The following is a 14,805-nucleotide window of genomic DNA, read 5'->3' on the forward strand; positions in this document are numbered from 1 at the left end:
GTGTTTGAGGAGGAGAGTAAGAAAGAGAGGACATTCTTTGGTATAGAAATCCGGACTGCCCTAGCAACCAGGGAGCCAGAGACCAGCGCTGCACAGCGATCTAGATGCGTGGCCTTCGGAAATTGTCATCTTGAGACCCGCGGATTGATAGCAGAAATCCTGGCTCCTTCTGCCGTAATCTCAACTTCATCTCTGATGCCAGTAAACAGGGTTTCATGCTGTTTGCCCTGCTGGGCATTTCAGATAAGGCTATAAAAACTTAGCACATTGCCTTTGCATAATTAGTCAAAGACTCTGACAATAGCTTTTTTTTTGTAGAAGTAAATAATCATCCCTTACGCTCTACATACACACACGCGCTACTGAAGCCTGCTCATTTAACTCCCTTTATCCAACCTAAAAATGGCTTGCTTTCTGTGGTACTACGCATTTGGAAAGGCGCTATAGTAATATAAACGATCCCTTTCACTGCAATTCTATATGTGCCCCAGCAATCAACTGGACTAAGCTAGGATTCCTGGGGTGAGAATAGAAGAGGAAAGAGGTTCACCCTGAGAGCACCCTGAGGCTGAGCTGAGCAAATGATTCAGGCAGGATAATTTGACTGGTGTTTGTAAAATTTTCTCTCTCACTGGACCCGATGGCAGCTAGTCCCCCGTGAGTCCCTGACCTTCATACTCTGCAGGCTGCCTGGGATGGCTGACATAAACCACAGGACTTTTTTTCCTGTTCCCCGATTGTCAGAGCACACAACAATTCCGGTGTAAACGTTGTTGCATCTGCTTTCTACAAATACTATTAGCAATGCCTCTGTAGCATGCTCTCGTGATAGCTGTGCCAGGAAATGCCTCCTCGTGAATGAAGATAGAAAGGAACATGCATTCAGCAAAAGCCAATTCCTTTGGCTGTTACAGGTGGGATCTGCAATTGGGCATCTGATCCAACCATTCGGCTACAGTTAGCGGAGACAGACAGATATCTCTGGACAGCAAGGCAACCCGCCAGTCAAGTCCTGTCTTAGGGTGAGATTCATTTTTGCACTGACTGCAAAGGGAGCCCACGTCACTCACTTAACACTAAAAGCCTAACTGTTAATAGGCTAAAGTTACATGAGAAGAATCACACCTAAAATACTTTGCTTGCCTCCTAAATTCTAGTCTTGGGCATTAACAAAATCATTGGGTAGATGGATACCATGTGATACATTGCCTCGTTTCTATCTTTTTGCTCCCAAACACTCCTCTCATTTTTTCCTTTCAGCCCTCCTGTTCCTCTGCCTTTTTCTCTTTCCACCTTCTCTCTGATTGCTGAGCAGCTTTTTGACTTTTCCATCAATAAGTCTAAAGAGCATTTGAACCACTCTGTTCCCCCCTTCTCTCCTCCCTCCAGTTCCAAGTCAGGCAAGCTCATCGATCAGAGGAGCTCAGGAAATATCTGGTGTTTTGTTGTCAGGATGATAATAACATTGCAGTTGTGAATGGGCTGCTGCAGGCCTGATCATGGACACCTGCAGGGTTTGTTTAATTGCATTTAATGACAAATCCTATACAGAGGAGCATTGCCAGGGAGATTTATTATCCGCCAAAGAGGCAAAGCACAACAGCTCAAAATATAATTTGCACTGAGCATTTTTCCCCCTGCCTCTCTTTAAACCATTGTAATAAATAACAAATCGGGTAAAGTGGGCACCACCAGCCTGAGAAGGAGGTGGGGGGCAGAGGACAGAGATTGAAACCAAAGGAAATAACAGCAATAAGGCCACACTGTTCTTTCTACCATCCCTGTGGTCTGGTATATAGGAAATACTGTTTGTTTAATTTACAGCCTGGAAGTGCAGCTGGGGATCTCTCTGTGATGAGCCAGCCTCTTCTAAGATAGCTGGAGGCTAAGCTCTTGAGTCCCCACTCTTTCTAACCAGGCTTTTTTTCACCATGTTCTGTAGCTAAGTTTAGATCCTATCTATATAAACAATTACGAAGACACAACAGCGGCCTCTCAGCGCTATGGGGTTCATCTGCCATGGTTACAAGGAGCCATAAGCTTCCACATAGTTGAAATCTCTGGGACAAACTAGAAGTGGCAGATCCCATACTGAAAAATATCACATTGAGAAATATGGCCCTGGAGAGACAGATCGCGCTATTTGAAGTCTAGACAAGTCTCGCACACCTCTGAGCCTGGAATTAATGTTTTCTACTAAACACCTTGCTCCAAAAAGGGAATGCATGTGTGTAAAAACAGCAGAGGACCTCGTCCCTTTCTCAAGCCGAACAGTTACTTCTTCTATTTTGATTATTACATGGTTGTCTAGCGATAATTTGTGGCAAATATCTTCCTGGACCTGGTGTATCACTGTGCTGGGCAGCGTCGTTCCAGAACAAGGACTGTAAAGTGTCCTTGTCACCTGAAATTACAGTCCAGGTTAACACTTCCCAAACTATCTTCTCTCTCTCAAGTTCATCCATCTTTACAATTCATTCTCTCTTCCATTTATCCTTGGCGGAATACTGAATTGTCCTGGGCAGCTTATTTCTAAAAATTGTCTCGCCCCCCCCAGGCGTTTTCATTCGATACACTCTGTGGCAGGGCAGAGAGGAAAACACGTGGCGGTTTAGAGGAAATGCCTCAGTTTAGGAAATCCAAGCCCAGGCCGGGAACAGGCAGGTATCAGAGTAAAGCTGTATTCGGTGTGCGCAAGGGGTGCACGCTCACTACCGTTCCACTTTATATTCAGATTAATTTTTGCACTGTAAACGGTGAACCCCGGGAAGTTTGGGGATGACGGCAATCTTGTACGAGAAAATATCACCCTTCTGCAGTTGTTTGGTCTCTATTTTAATGTAGGTAGCAATCAGCAGTTGGCAATGTCATTACACAAACACAGTGTAGGGTAACACCTGGACTGCAGTTTTATCTGATTTCCTGGACAATGGCAGTATCACTAATACCCCCTGTTAAATAAGACCACCTGGACATCTCCTGGTATCAGCTCTAGCTATCACAAACACACTTGCTACCTAGGCTAGCACAATGGACTGTTATCTCCTGAGCAGCACAAATCCCCAGATTGAAACAACCCATCTGGAGTTTGATTAAAGTGTCCATAGAAAGCACATATGTTTTAAAGAAAAAAAAAAAAAAAGGGGGAGAGGGAGGGAGGGACTGGCCTGCTCTCTGTGAGCTTGCACGGGGCACAACCTCTGTCAGCAGCAGCAAACCCTCTCCTTTTGCTGAACACTCTTTCTCCTTCTGTGAAAGGAGCCTTTCACCACAGCAGCTCTGCAGAGCCGAGGCCGTTGAAGGCTACTTTTGTTTCTTTCCCTTTTTTTTTTTTACAACTGCTTACAAAAGTACATTTAACAGGCTTGGTTGGAAGACGGGAAGGACGCCGTCCCTTGTTTGATTTCAGTGGCTGAGGTAAGTAAGCCTCACTCGGACAGCGGCGGTCGAAAGGAATAAAGTAAGATCCTTTCCATGGATGTGAGCCAGCATTGTCCTTTCACACCTCATTCATGCCATATGCGAGGTATTAACAGGACAAAGCTGGGTAGTGGAAGCAAAGCTGAACCTGGGGTGAAATAAAGATTGCTCATCAACAAATTCAGAGAAAAGGAAACAGCAAAAAGGTTTTGTTTTTCTTGCTTAAATCAGTCAGTAGGATTCCAGGAAACTCGGCACTATCATTATCTTTTTCTTTGATTCCTTTTCTCTAGCATTCCCGAGTATATATTGCATTTGCTTATTTTACTCAGACCAAAACACAACTGAGAGATAGACAGAGCACTCCTGGAGAAGTTTATCATAGGGTAAGGAAAAAGGAGACCCTGCTGAGCCCTGATATCCCTGAAAAAACACTATCCAAATTTTTATAGGCATATATAATCTCCTGAGTGAGAAAATGGAGCAGAAACTCACAGGTGCAGTCCCAAGATTGGACAGACGATTATAGTGAGATTTGACATGGTCTCACAAAGAACAGTGGTTTTTTTTTTGCACTGCAAAGGGCAGCATCCATCCCTGAAATGAGAAACAAGCGTGGAAAGAATGAGAACAACTGAGGAAGGATAACAGAAGACGACGTGCAGGAGGATGTCCCTAAGGAGGAAGTGCTGCTCTCGGTGGTCTGGCTCTGCGTGGAAGACTAGTGATTTTGTTGTTCTGATTTCTAAAGGTGACAACAAATCATAGCCTGCCATACAGCGCAGACCTGCACCCTCGCTGGCAGGGGACGGGCTGGGCCACAGGGCAGCTGCCCACGGAGAGCCCTGTCTGCGATACAGCCGCTCCGGACCTGAAAGCTAAGTATGTATTTAAGTGCTTTGGTATGCTGGAGGTCGTATCGTGACTTATTCTGCTCCTCCTTTCCCATCCCCTTGAAGTTAACCAAATTTGGGCTCTGAGTGAAGCAGCAGGAGAAGCCTCCGTGAAGAACCAAGCTGTGGGGCTCATCCTGCAGCCCTGAGCAGCCCTCCCTAACCACGGCACTCAGCCGCTTTCACTTCAAAGTGATTTCACACAGAAACCAACTATCGTTATCTTCATATTGTGGACTGAGAAAAGTTAAGTGTCTCGCTCAAAGACCCCACAACAAATCTGTGGCAGAGTTAGGACTCAACCACCAGCTGCTGAGAGCATGGAGGTCTGCTGGGCACTCGGAGACCCTGCTTGTACCTTGGTGCCCGGAGGGGATTGTTTTGAAAGTCTAGCCCTTTGCTTCCAACAGGGCTTTAAAAAATGAAAAGAGCAAATTTTCAATACCACCCAGAGCCTCTATTCTCAAAGGTATTCAGGTGTGAAAATGAAACTCCTGAATCCTGCTGAGGCCAGTGGTAAAAGTAAGTACTGAAATGTCTTTAATAATTTGGGTTGTTGGTGCTGTCGAGCATTTTCTTTCTTTTTTTTTTTTTAACCTAAACAGGGTATGCTCAGCATTGCACACTTGTCATTGTTATTATGGCACATGTGACTTAGGAACTTAAGTCCTTTTGGCTTGACCTTCGACTAGGTCACTTAGGTTGAAAACAGAACCCTACTTGGACAGTTATCTGTAGAGCTGGTGCAGCAGAGCACCAGAGCATATTACAGCAGATGTCTACAAGGCGAAGACAGTCCACTGACCTCCAAATCTCTGTGCTTTGTCGTTTACAAACATACTTTACAGTCCTTGAAGCCAGTCAATAACATCCAGGTTCCTAGTGGGTCCTAATACTTCTTTGTTTGCAGCTGCTATTGAACAGGTTCTATTTCCTACGTGTCTATTGACCTGTTGCAACTTCTTATGCCAGCCTCTGCCTCATTTGGTGCCTCTCTAAAGGGAGGTGGTGATTCCTGCCTGTTAGGAAGATGGCTGACTTAATTCTCCATCTATCTAGAAGCCTGTATGTCCCTCATCGCTTTCGTATTTGAGCACTTTATTCCATCACGACTCCTACGAGGTAGGCGCACGTTACACAGCAGAACTGTGGCAGGGGATAGAGGTGGTAACTGCCCAAAACACACAAAGGAAATTGGTGGCTCCGCAAAAGCAAGCTGAGCCTAAGGCTTAGGTCTAAATCTGATGCTCTTGCTACCTTGCCATTTGCCTCAGAGCCAGTCTTTTGTCCTTTCCATTTGGGAGAGGGGGGGATCCAAAGATACTATTGCTATTATCATCTTAGATAATCTGTGAGGCAGGAGCGGAGCGATGCTTATCCCAGGAAATGTATTGCCAAAAGAGTTTAACAACTGTACAAATCACTGTCCTTTGATGATGCATGAAAGAAAAGATCCACGTATCATAAGCAAGAACAACTCACGCTCCCCCTCTCTTTTACTTCCCCACCGATATATTAAATCTAGAAAAATTCGGAGGGCAGCAGTGCAACCATTAATGTTGAAATTGCCAGGCTGGTGTCTAATGTAAATGAAACTACATTGATTTAGTGTTACCCAACATGCCTCTCCTGCTTGTTCATCTTCTGCAGTCTGATCAAAATCCTTCCTTCCAGGTAGCTGTGGCCTCATGCCCTATATAAGCACAGAAAATAATGTCATCACAAGCCTTAATGATGAAGGTAGTTACAGGACAAAAGCCCCTGCAGCAAGTTGGGTATTGGGTCATTGTTCCTGATAATGTCATGGTGCCATTTCTCCCTATTTTTAGACTTGTTCCCTTTGTACAGCAAATTTCTCATGTAGTTGCTTAACTATATAGAAGATCTTGTCTTCACTGGACCTAGTGGCAAGAAGCCATCTTCCTCTGACTTCTGGAAATCAGACAAACCCCTAAAAGCTGAAGAGATTGATAAAGACTTGGTACAAGCTGCCTGCAAACCTAAATTTAAAGTTTGAAAAAATGAGGATCTCGACTCAGTCTGCCGCTAACCCTTAATGCAGTGGCAGACTGAGCACAAAGACGTTGCAGAAAATTTTGCAGGCATCTAAATTATCCGCTCACAGTTTCAGAAGTAACTCGGGGATTCCGTAAATCAGCATGGACTTAGTTCCTAAATTATTTATATGCTTTTGGAACTCTTAGCACAGATCCAAACTTCTCCACATTTTGAGGGAAGAGGTGTGGAACAATGGATTAGGAACTTTTGAGCCTTTCATGCTAAAAGTGTTCCAAACTATATATCTAAGCCCTTTTATTGTTATCTACTTTGTATATTATGGTTGTCTCAGACTCCTTAGCATGAATTGAAGCTCTTTGCCTTTGGTTGCCTTATAAGCACAGAAGATGCAACCTGTAAATTCCGAGCTTGCAGTCTAAATAAGCAAGACAGATAAAGAACAGTTATTATTCTCATGTTATTGGCAGGGAAATAAGACATAGGAAGATTAAATGACCAGCCCAAGGTCACAAAAGGAGTCTCTAGCAAAGGTGGGGTCTCAGCCTACATTTCTTAAGTCTCTGCCCAATACTTTAGCCATCCATTCACTTGCTTTTTAAGTACCCTGTCATTATTTCTGTGAAGAAAATTATGCAACTCCTCCAGCAGCCAGTACTGTGTAATTCAGCTTGTCTGAAAGGGAATATGAAATGGCAGTTTCAAAAAAAATTAACCCTCCTGCCACACAATCTGGCAGTCCTGTCAAAACGTCTCATTTTTTATCTTCTCTTCCTCTGGTGGGTATTTAATTTCCCTCTATATTCTCAGAATACTGGCTGGGGCTTTATCTGCATTACCCTACAAAACCTTCACGGGAGTCTCCAGGGCCTTGTGGAGGACGTATTCTGTAGATGAGGGACGCGATAGTTTTGAGCCCTTCGTTTCTATCCCAGGTGTTCAGATCCACCCTCCGTCACTGGTAGCTGTCACTTGCATAGGAAGGTTTCCTGGCAGCTTCTCTGACAAGCAGCAGCAGCTCGAGCTCCGCAGGAGGACACGGGAAGCACCCCTGTGTACAGCCGCCCATCGCAGCACTGCGTCACCCAGCCACGCTTTTAGATGGGGTGTTATACGCTGGCAGATCTTTTATTCCCGATTGCCGTGTCAATGGAAGTAGGAGCTGCACCTCTGACGCCAGTCTGGTTCAGGAGACTCTCCACCTTCGGGTGATGTCTCCGTCACCCTGGTGCCCTGGTTTGGGACACCAATTCTTTCAGTGGTGACCTCAATAAGAGAAGCCAAAGGACGCAGAACCAAGGTGACAAAGGAATTTGAGCAGGACGAACCAGGGTGCCTCTGGTTTCTGCCCCTCGCAGAGTCAAAACCCTGCCCCAGACCTTTCAGGCTGACGCAGTTACAGCCCATCTGCTCCAGGCGAGCAGCGTGGCCACCCCCACGTTCGGCTGCCTTTGACTTCCCAGACCAAATAATCCCTTTACAGCTGGGTCGGGGACGAGGTATTGAGGCTCGAGTACATTTCATATTCACGGATCTACAGGGAGAGGCTGTTGTGACACTCCTCCTTGTGCTCTCTATTCTCTTTCTCATTACTAAGTGATTTCTTTATTCATGGAAAAAACATTTTCATCAGCTGCACTTCTACCCCGTGATGTTTCTGGCAGCCCACCCAAGAACTGGGGGCAGGCTCTGATGTAATTTTGGGACCTAAAAAGCCTACCTGGTGTTCCGGTGAATTCCATATGCATTCTACGGAGGGGAAATTAATAGGAAGCTTTAGTTAATAGATACTTCAGATAAAAGTGCGAGTGCATCTGATCACCATAGCAACATGAAAGAGCCATCAGGGAGAGGAAATGTCACCGTGTCTGTGCCTTGACCTGCAGCATAAACAGCCTAAGTGCTGTGAATGTCACACAGGGATGTTCGCAAGTGGGGACAGAGTCGTGTACAGGTGCACAGCCCCGCATGCACACAGCCCGCTCACGCGTTCAGCCGTTACATGTCTGCACACAGGGAGCTGGTGCACACAGACACGCACAGGAAGGCTGACACGTTAATATTAACACGAACTGCATGTGCCCAAACTCATTGCTGACAGCTATTTACTTACGAGAACACAATTTTTAGCTCGTGACCACAGGCATGTATTCGCACATCTGTGTGCAGAGGGGACATGGGAATACTCCCACCTAGCAAACGTTCCAGCGCACACAGCTGCTCCTCCTGTCCCGGCGTGCAGGCAACTGCAGTCGCACAGCACGGACACGCTGGAGACGCTCAAGACACCTTCGCTCCTTTTCTTTTCAAGCGCGAAGCCGCTGGGTCCCCGAGCACATCGCACATGTAGATGACACACTCGCACGCAGAGTCAAGACCTTGTGTGGGAATTCTGCCACGGACACTTTGGCTCTGGCTCTCAGGAGCGCCGAGCACCTGCTGCTCCCCTTGACTTTAACAGCTGCTGAAGTGAAAATTAGGCCCACGCTGTCTGTTATGCAAAAGCAGTTTCTTAGCAACAAAAATGATATTCTGTGTGAAGGCAACATGCATTAGCAGGATAATCCTAGGTAATTCCAGACAAGACCTAAATGGGTGGATGGACGGACGGACTGAATAATAATGACGACAGCCAGAATAATAATAATGGAAATAATGAGACTAATCTTATTTCCCTGGAAAGGAGAAGAAACAGCTATAAATAAAATACAACAGGAGAAACCCTGTGCCAATTCCCCGTATAAAGATTACAGCCACTTAAATTCAACTTATGACCTAAAAATAGGTTCTGGTAACTAAAGCTTCGCTCATCTAAGCTAGGCTATTTATTGCCTTGAATATTTTTCCCTCCCTCCAGCCATGTATTATCATTCAGGAATGAAGAAAGCTGGACATCCTGTCCTATGGCAGGGATCAAAGGGAATAAATCTGTGTTTGCTGTTAGGGACGAGGCTTTGCTGCCTCCAGACTATCTCATCCTAGGCAGAAAAGCTGTACCTTAAAATGCTCTGTCAAACCCAAGTGATTCGCTACAATTAAAAACACGTCAGACTAACGCTGTACTAGCATGCTGTGTAGCTATTGTACTTTGAAGTTCAATCGGTTCAAGGAATTTAACAGAAATAAAACCTCCCATGAGATTTACACACGCCGTAAAGTCATAGAAAAACTTCTCCAGCCCAGGTCGCATCTGCTCTGCGCAGAAAGGGGGGTCCCGGGTCGCCTTTCCCGGGCCTTCAGGCCGCCCTGGCACAAGGACCAGGGTCTCCCTCCCCTCCCTGGGCCCCATCTCACACCCGGCTCCGCTCCCTCCCGCCCCGGGCCCGAGTCCCCCATGGTCCGCGGCGCCGGTCCGGGGGCAGCCAGGCCCCGGGTCCGGGCCGGTCTCGTTCCCCTGTGAGAGCCGCGGCCGCTCTGGGTACGAGCGGGGCAGGAGACGGGACGAGCCCTGAGCCCCACCGCTCCGCCCGGCCCGGGCCCCCCTCAGCGCCGCTGCCGCAAGGCGCCGTCCCGCTCCCTGCCCCAGCAGCACTTGCGGTGACCCGGCGCGGAGCGCGCTGGGAAACGCAGGCTCGGCGCTGCCGGGATCCCCGGGGAGGGGCTGCCTTCTGAGGACAGCGGGACTACACTTCCCGGGGTGCCCCGCGCGGGACGGCGGCACGGCCGGCGGGCTCCGGCTGCCGCCCCTTTCCCGCTGCCTGCCGGGAAACCGAGTCTCCGGGGAGCCGCTCCTGCGGGTCCGGCCGGGCCGGGGCAGGCGCGAGACTACATTTCCCATCGTCCTCCTCCGGCCCCGCCCCTGAGTCCTTTCGGGCGCCATTTTGTTTCGCGTTACAACCTAAGATGGCGGCCGGGCGGAGAGACTGAAGGTTGCTGTGCTGAGGTGAGGGGCGTCTCGCCGGGTGCCTCCGGCCCCGCAGGGCTCCTCCCCGCCGGGGGGCCGCCCTCGCCCATCCCCTGCCCCGGGCCGAGCTGGGGGCGTGGAGGAGCAGCCGGTCCATGGCCAGGAGGCGGCCGGTGCGGTCGCCGCGGCCCCCGTCGTCATGGACCTGCGCACGGCTGTGTACAACGCGGCCCGCGATGGGAAGCTGAAGCTGCTGCAGAAGCTGCTGGGCAGCCGGAGCCGGGAGGAGCTGGAGGCGCTGACGGCAGGGCCCGGCGGGGGCGACGGCCCCGGGGGAGGGAGCACCCCGCTGCTGATCGCCGCCCGGCACGGGCACCTGGAGGTGGTGGAGTATCTGCTGGATCACTGCGGCGCCCGCGTGGAGGAGGGAGGCTCAGTCAACTTCGATGGGGAGACCATCGAGGGGGCCCCGCCGCTCTGGGCAGCCTCTGCTGCCGGGCACCTGGGGGTGGTGCGCAGCCTCCTGGATCACGGCGCGTCAGTGAACCAGACCACGCTGACCAACTCCACGCCGCTGCGGGCTGCTTGCTTTGATGGGCACCTGGAGATAGTGCGCTACTTAGTCGGGGAGCGCGGGGCTGACCTGGAAGTAGCCAACCGGCACGGACACACTTGTCTGATGATTTCTTGCTACAAAGGGCACCGGGAAATCGCACGTTACTTGCTAGAGAAAGGGGCTGATGTCAACCGCCGGAGCGTGAAGGGGAATACGGCCTTGCATGACTGCGCTGAGTCCGGCAGCCTGGAGATCCTGCAGCTATTGCTCCGCTCCAAAGCCCGCATGGAGAAAGATGGCTATGGCATGACTCCTCTGCTAGCTGCCAGTGTCACCGGTCACACCAACATTGTGGAGTACCTCATCCAAGGAGGGCTGCAGCAGGAGGAGGAGGAGGTTGCAGGGAACCAAAATGGGACCTGTGCATCAGGTGGGAGCCATCAGAGGTGCTGCAGCGCTGACAAGGAAACTCCTCAGGGCTGCGATGAAGAGGGGTGTGAGAAATGTTGTGCCTCAGCTTCCAGTCAGGATGAGCAGCAGGTCCCTAATGTGTTCTGCACTCGAGAGGCTGCTGTGGAAGCACTGGAGTTGCTGGGTGCTACATTTGTGGATAAGAAACGTGACCTTTTGGGAGCCCACAAGTACTGGCGAAGGGCGATGGAGCTTCGGTGTGAGGGCGGGCAGTACCTGCCTAAACCTGAGCCCCGGCAGCTGGTGTTGGCCTACGACTATTCCCGGGAAGTGAGTTCGCTGGAGGAACTAGAGGCCTTGATTACTGATCCAGATGAGATGCGCATGCAGGCACTGCTGATTAGAGAGCGCATCTTGGGTCCTTCCCACCCAGACACTTCCTATTACATCCGTTACCGAGGGGCAGTCTATGCTGACTCCGGCAACTTCGAACGCTGCATTAACCTGTGGAAGTATGCTCTGGACATGCAGCAAGGCAACCTGGAGCCTCTCAGCCCGATGACTGCCAGCAGTTTCCTTTCCTTTGCTGAGCTTTTCTCTTACGTGCTTCAGGACCGCTCCAAAGGCACTTTAGCTACCCACTTGGGCTTCTCTGACCTCATGGGAGTACTGAGCAAAGGAGTCCGGGAGGTGGAGAGGGCGCTCGTGCACGGCAAGGACCCTGTAGTTGACTCAGCGCAGTTCACCAAGACGCTGGCCATTATCCTCCACCTGGTCTTCTTGCTGGAGAAGGTGGAGTGCACCCCGGAGCAGGAACACCAGAAGCGCCAGACCATCTACCGCCTGCTAAAGTGCAGCCCTCGGGCCAAGAATGGCTTCACTCCTTTGCATATGGCTGTGGACAAAGATACCACAACAGTGGGACGTTATCCCGTGGGCAAGTTCCCATCGCTCCACGTTGTGAACTTGCTTCTGGAGTGTGGGGCTGACCCAGATAGCCGTGACTATGACAACAACACCCCGCTGCATGTTGCTGCCCGCAACAACTGCCCGCTGATCATGAGTGCCCTGATGGAGGCTGGAGCCCATATGGACGCCACCAATGCCTTCAAGCAGACTGCTTATGAGCTGCTGGATGAGAAGCTGCTCACCAAGAGCATGATGCAGCCCTTCAATTACATCACCCTCCAGTGCCTTGCTGCTCGCGCCCTGGACAAGCACAAGATTCCCTACAAGGGTTTCATCCCTGAGGAGCTGGAAGCCTTCATTGAACTGCACTAGGGCGGGAGAGCTGAAGTCCCCAGCCTTTCCTGTCACCTGTTTCACCCCGCAGAGGTAGTGCAGCCTAAGATCTCAGGCCATCCTTGCCTAGGTGCCGAAGGCCTTCGCTGTGCTGAGATGGGCTGCGAGCTTTGTCCTCATCTGTCACCATCAAGCTGGCGTGCGCAGGGGTAGGGGAGGAGGAGGCTCGAGAGCTCATGGCTGTCCCTCATTGTTGTCATCTTCAGGTACCAGATATCTCCAGTGCACTGTATCCAGAGAAGGCTGCAGCCCCTGCCCTTTCCCATGCCAACCGTCTTGTCCTGAGAAGGAAGGAAAATGGAGATCCCTGGGACCTGCTGCCTCTCCCATTAGTGCTGGATTAACTCAGCGTTAAGCTTTGGAGCAGCTACACATCACACATGTGCTCTAGCCCTTCCCATCCTAAATGCCGAACAGATAGGAATGCAAGTGAGGAATAAAATATCTTCCAACTAATTCTTTCCCCACCCCCTTCTCAGATTTGGTACAGTATGAGTCTAACAGCCGAGTGGCTTGTGCTCTGCTGAGGTAGTTGCCTTGCATGGCAGTAGGGCTGGGTATGCTGAGGACGTTTTTTTTTCCTCCCTTGGTTGACCAAGTAGCAAGTGGTGTTAAAGGCCTGAGATTTCAATGATTGTGCGTAAAGGTGGGTTATTTTTTCTCTTTTAGAGCCAGGCCCTATCTATGCTGCAAGACATCTTCAATCCTGTAAGATATAGTAAGGTCAGTTCTGGTTATATAGTTTCATCAATAGATGTTGGTTTTGATGAATGGGGAGGAAAAACTGCTACCTTAAAAAGAAAATACTAACGTGGTGGTTAGGCCCTTAGCTTGCCCGTTCTGCACACGTTCACTCCCTTCCCCGCGTGGAGGTCCTTTAGCTCCAGAGGTCAGCAGGGATTGAGCTGTACAGGGTGGTTATGGCCAGGTTTCAGAGCCAAACCAGTGCACCTTGAACCATCTTTGAGGATGTGCTCTTGGAAGCCCTCTAGGATGGGAGGTACTTGTAGCGTGGGTGGTGCTCGGGGGGTTATTAAAGCAAGTGAGTGTTGGTGGCATGTTTGTATGAGGGCGGTCTGAAGGAAGAAGCAAGAAAGAAATGAAAGTTTAAGGTGCCTTCTTGTTCTTCTGAGGTTTATTAGTATCAACCAATTGGGTTCTCTTAATTATCCCGTTCTGAAACCTACATGGAGTGGGTTGTTAGCATCTGGTTTTGGCTTTTGGTTCTTTTTGCAGCTTTACTGAGGATGGTGCTACTTCAGAGATTGAATTTGAAATCTCATTTGGCTACTATTCGGGCAAGCTCCTTTCTTTAATTAGGATGTGCACACAACTAGTTTTTCTCTTTAAATCCGTAGTCTCAGGGTAGGTATTTGCCTCCATTAGCAGAACCCTCCTTGGTGGTAAACAGTCAGTGTTGGTAAACGTGATGCTGTTCCAGCAGTTTATCTTCTTGCAGGGGGAGTGGCTGGGCTTTGGCAGCCTGTGGCTCATTTCTTGGCCTCAGGCAGAGTGGAAAGCACAGTTGGGGGTGAAGCAGCTGCCTCTGAGATTTGGGAAAGGTCAAGACTGGGAGAGTAGAACCCTGATAAACAACCATGCACTATATGCTACTGAAGCTTCTCTACTTTTATTTATAAACCAGCATATCCATATGCCTCAATAATCCAATGCTCTCTGCCTCTTAAAGATATTGTAGATCTGCCATTACATTTTTGCAGTGTTAACTATAGCATTTATTTATAAAGCAAGGAGGTTTAACTTTTATTGAGATGTAAAGTGCAGAGTTAGTTTAGCTACATTCTATTTTTTTTTTTTTCCTTTTGGCTGAAACCTGAACTGAACTGCAGGAATGGAATTTGTTAATTTGTGAGCTGATGAGCGCTCTTAACTTTAAATAATAAAACAAAAAATAGCTGCTAGAATGCAAGTGCCTTGGACTTCTTGCTGGTAAGCCTCTATTTTCAGCTTGTTTCCTAGGGATGGTACACTTGTGGGTATGGAAATACTGGGCATTTGCAATCAACAGATGCGATTGTTTCATTTCATCTGAATTTATTCCTGGGAAAAGCTAATCTGTACTGCAATTGCAAACATTTCCCCTGAAAAAGGGTAACACTGACACTGAAAGTGACACCTCTATATACGTTGCCTTATCTTTTGATGTAATATAGCAGTGTGAAAGGATGCTACTCTGTTGACTCAGATATTACCTGCCTTACATACGGTTGGGACTGTGGGCACAGCAAGCAGAAAGAGGGATGCAGTGTGGCTATCATCAATTTATGTTTTTCAACCCCAGAGCTGTCAGTGGGAGGTCAAAAGCAGACAGAGGAATTAAAGGGACTAGAGTTAGTTCCACA

At 49.0% G+C, this 14,805-nt stretch overlaps 1 protein-coding gene across 1 annotated transcript; it reads left to right on the forward strand.

Annotated features, from left to right (window-relative positions):
* The first annotated feature begins 10,188 nt into the window (after positions 1-10,188).
* Positions 10,189-14,367, forward strand: FEM1A (fem-1 homolog A). Its single transcript, XM_076359334.1, has 2 exons — positions 10,189-12,475; positions 12,649-14,367. Exon 1 carries the CDS (start codon positions 10,373-10,375, stop codon positions 12,419-12,421), a length of 2,049 nt encoding a protein of 682 aa, XP_076215449.1. The 5' UTR covers positions 10,189-10,372; the 3' UTR covers positions 12,422-12,475; positions 12,649-14,367.
* The last annotated feature ends 438 nt before the right edge of the window (positions 14,368-14,805 follow it).

The sequence above is a fragment of the Aptenodytes patagonicus genome, chromosome 25 (assembly GCF_965638725.1).
Source record: "Aptenodytes patagonicus chromosome 25, bAptPat1.pri.cur, whole genome shotgun sequence".
Classification (NCBI taxonomy): domain Eukaryota; kingdom Metazoa; phylum Chordata; class Aves; order Sphenisciformes; family Spheniscidae; genus Aptenodytes; species Aptenodytes patagonicus.

Excerpts from the sequence above, each read along its gene's own strand:
- FEM1A (XM_076359334.1), top strand. The coding sequence starts at position 10,373 with ATGGACCTGCGCACGGCTGTGTACAACGCGGCCCGCGATGGGAAGCTG.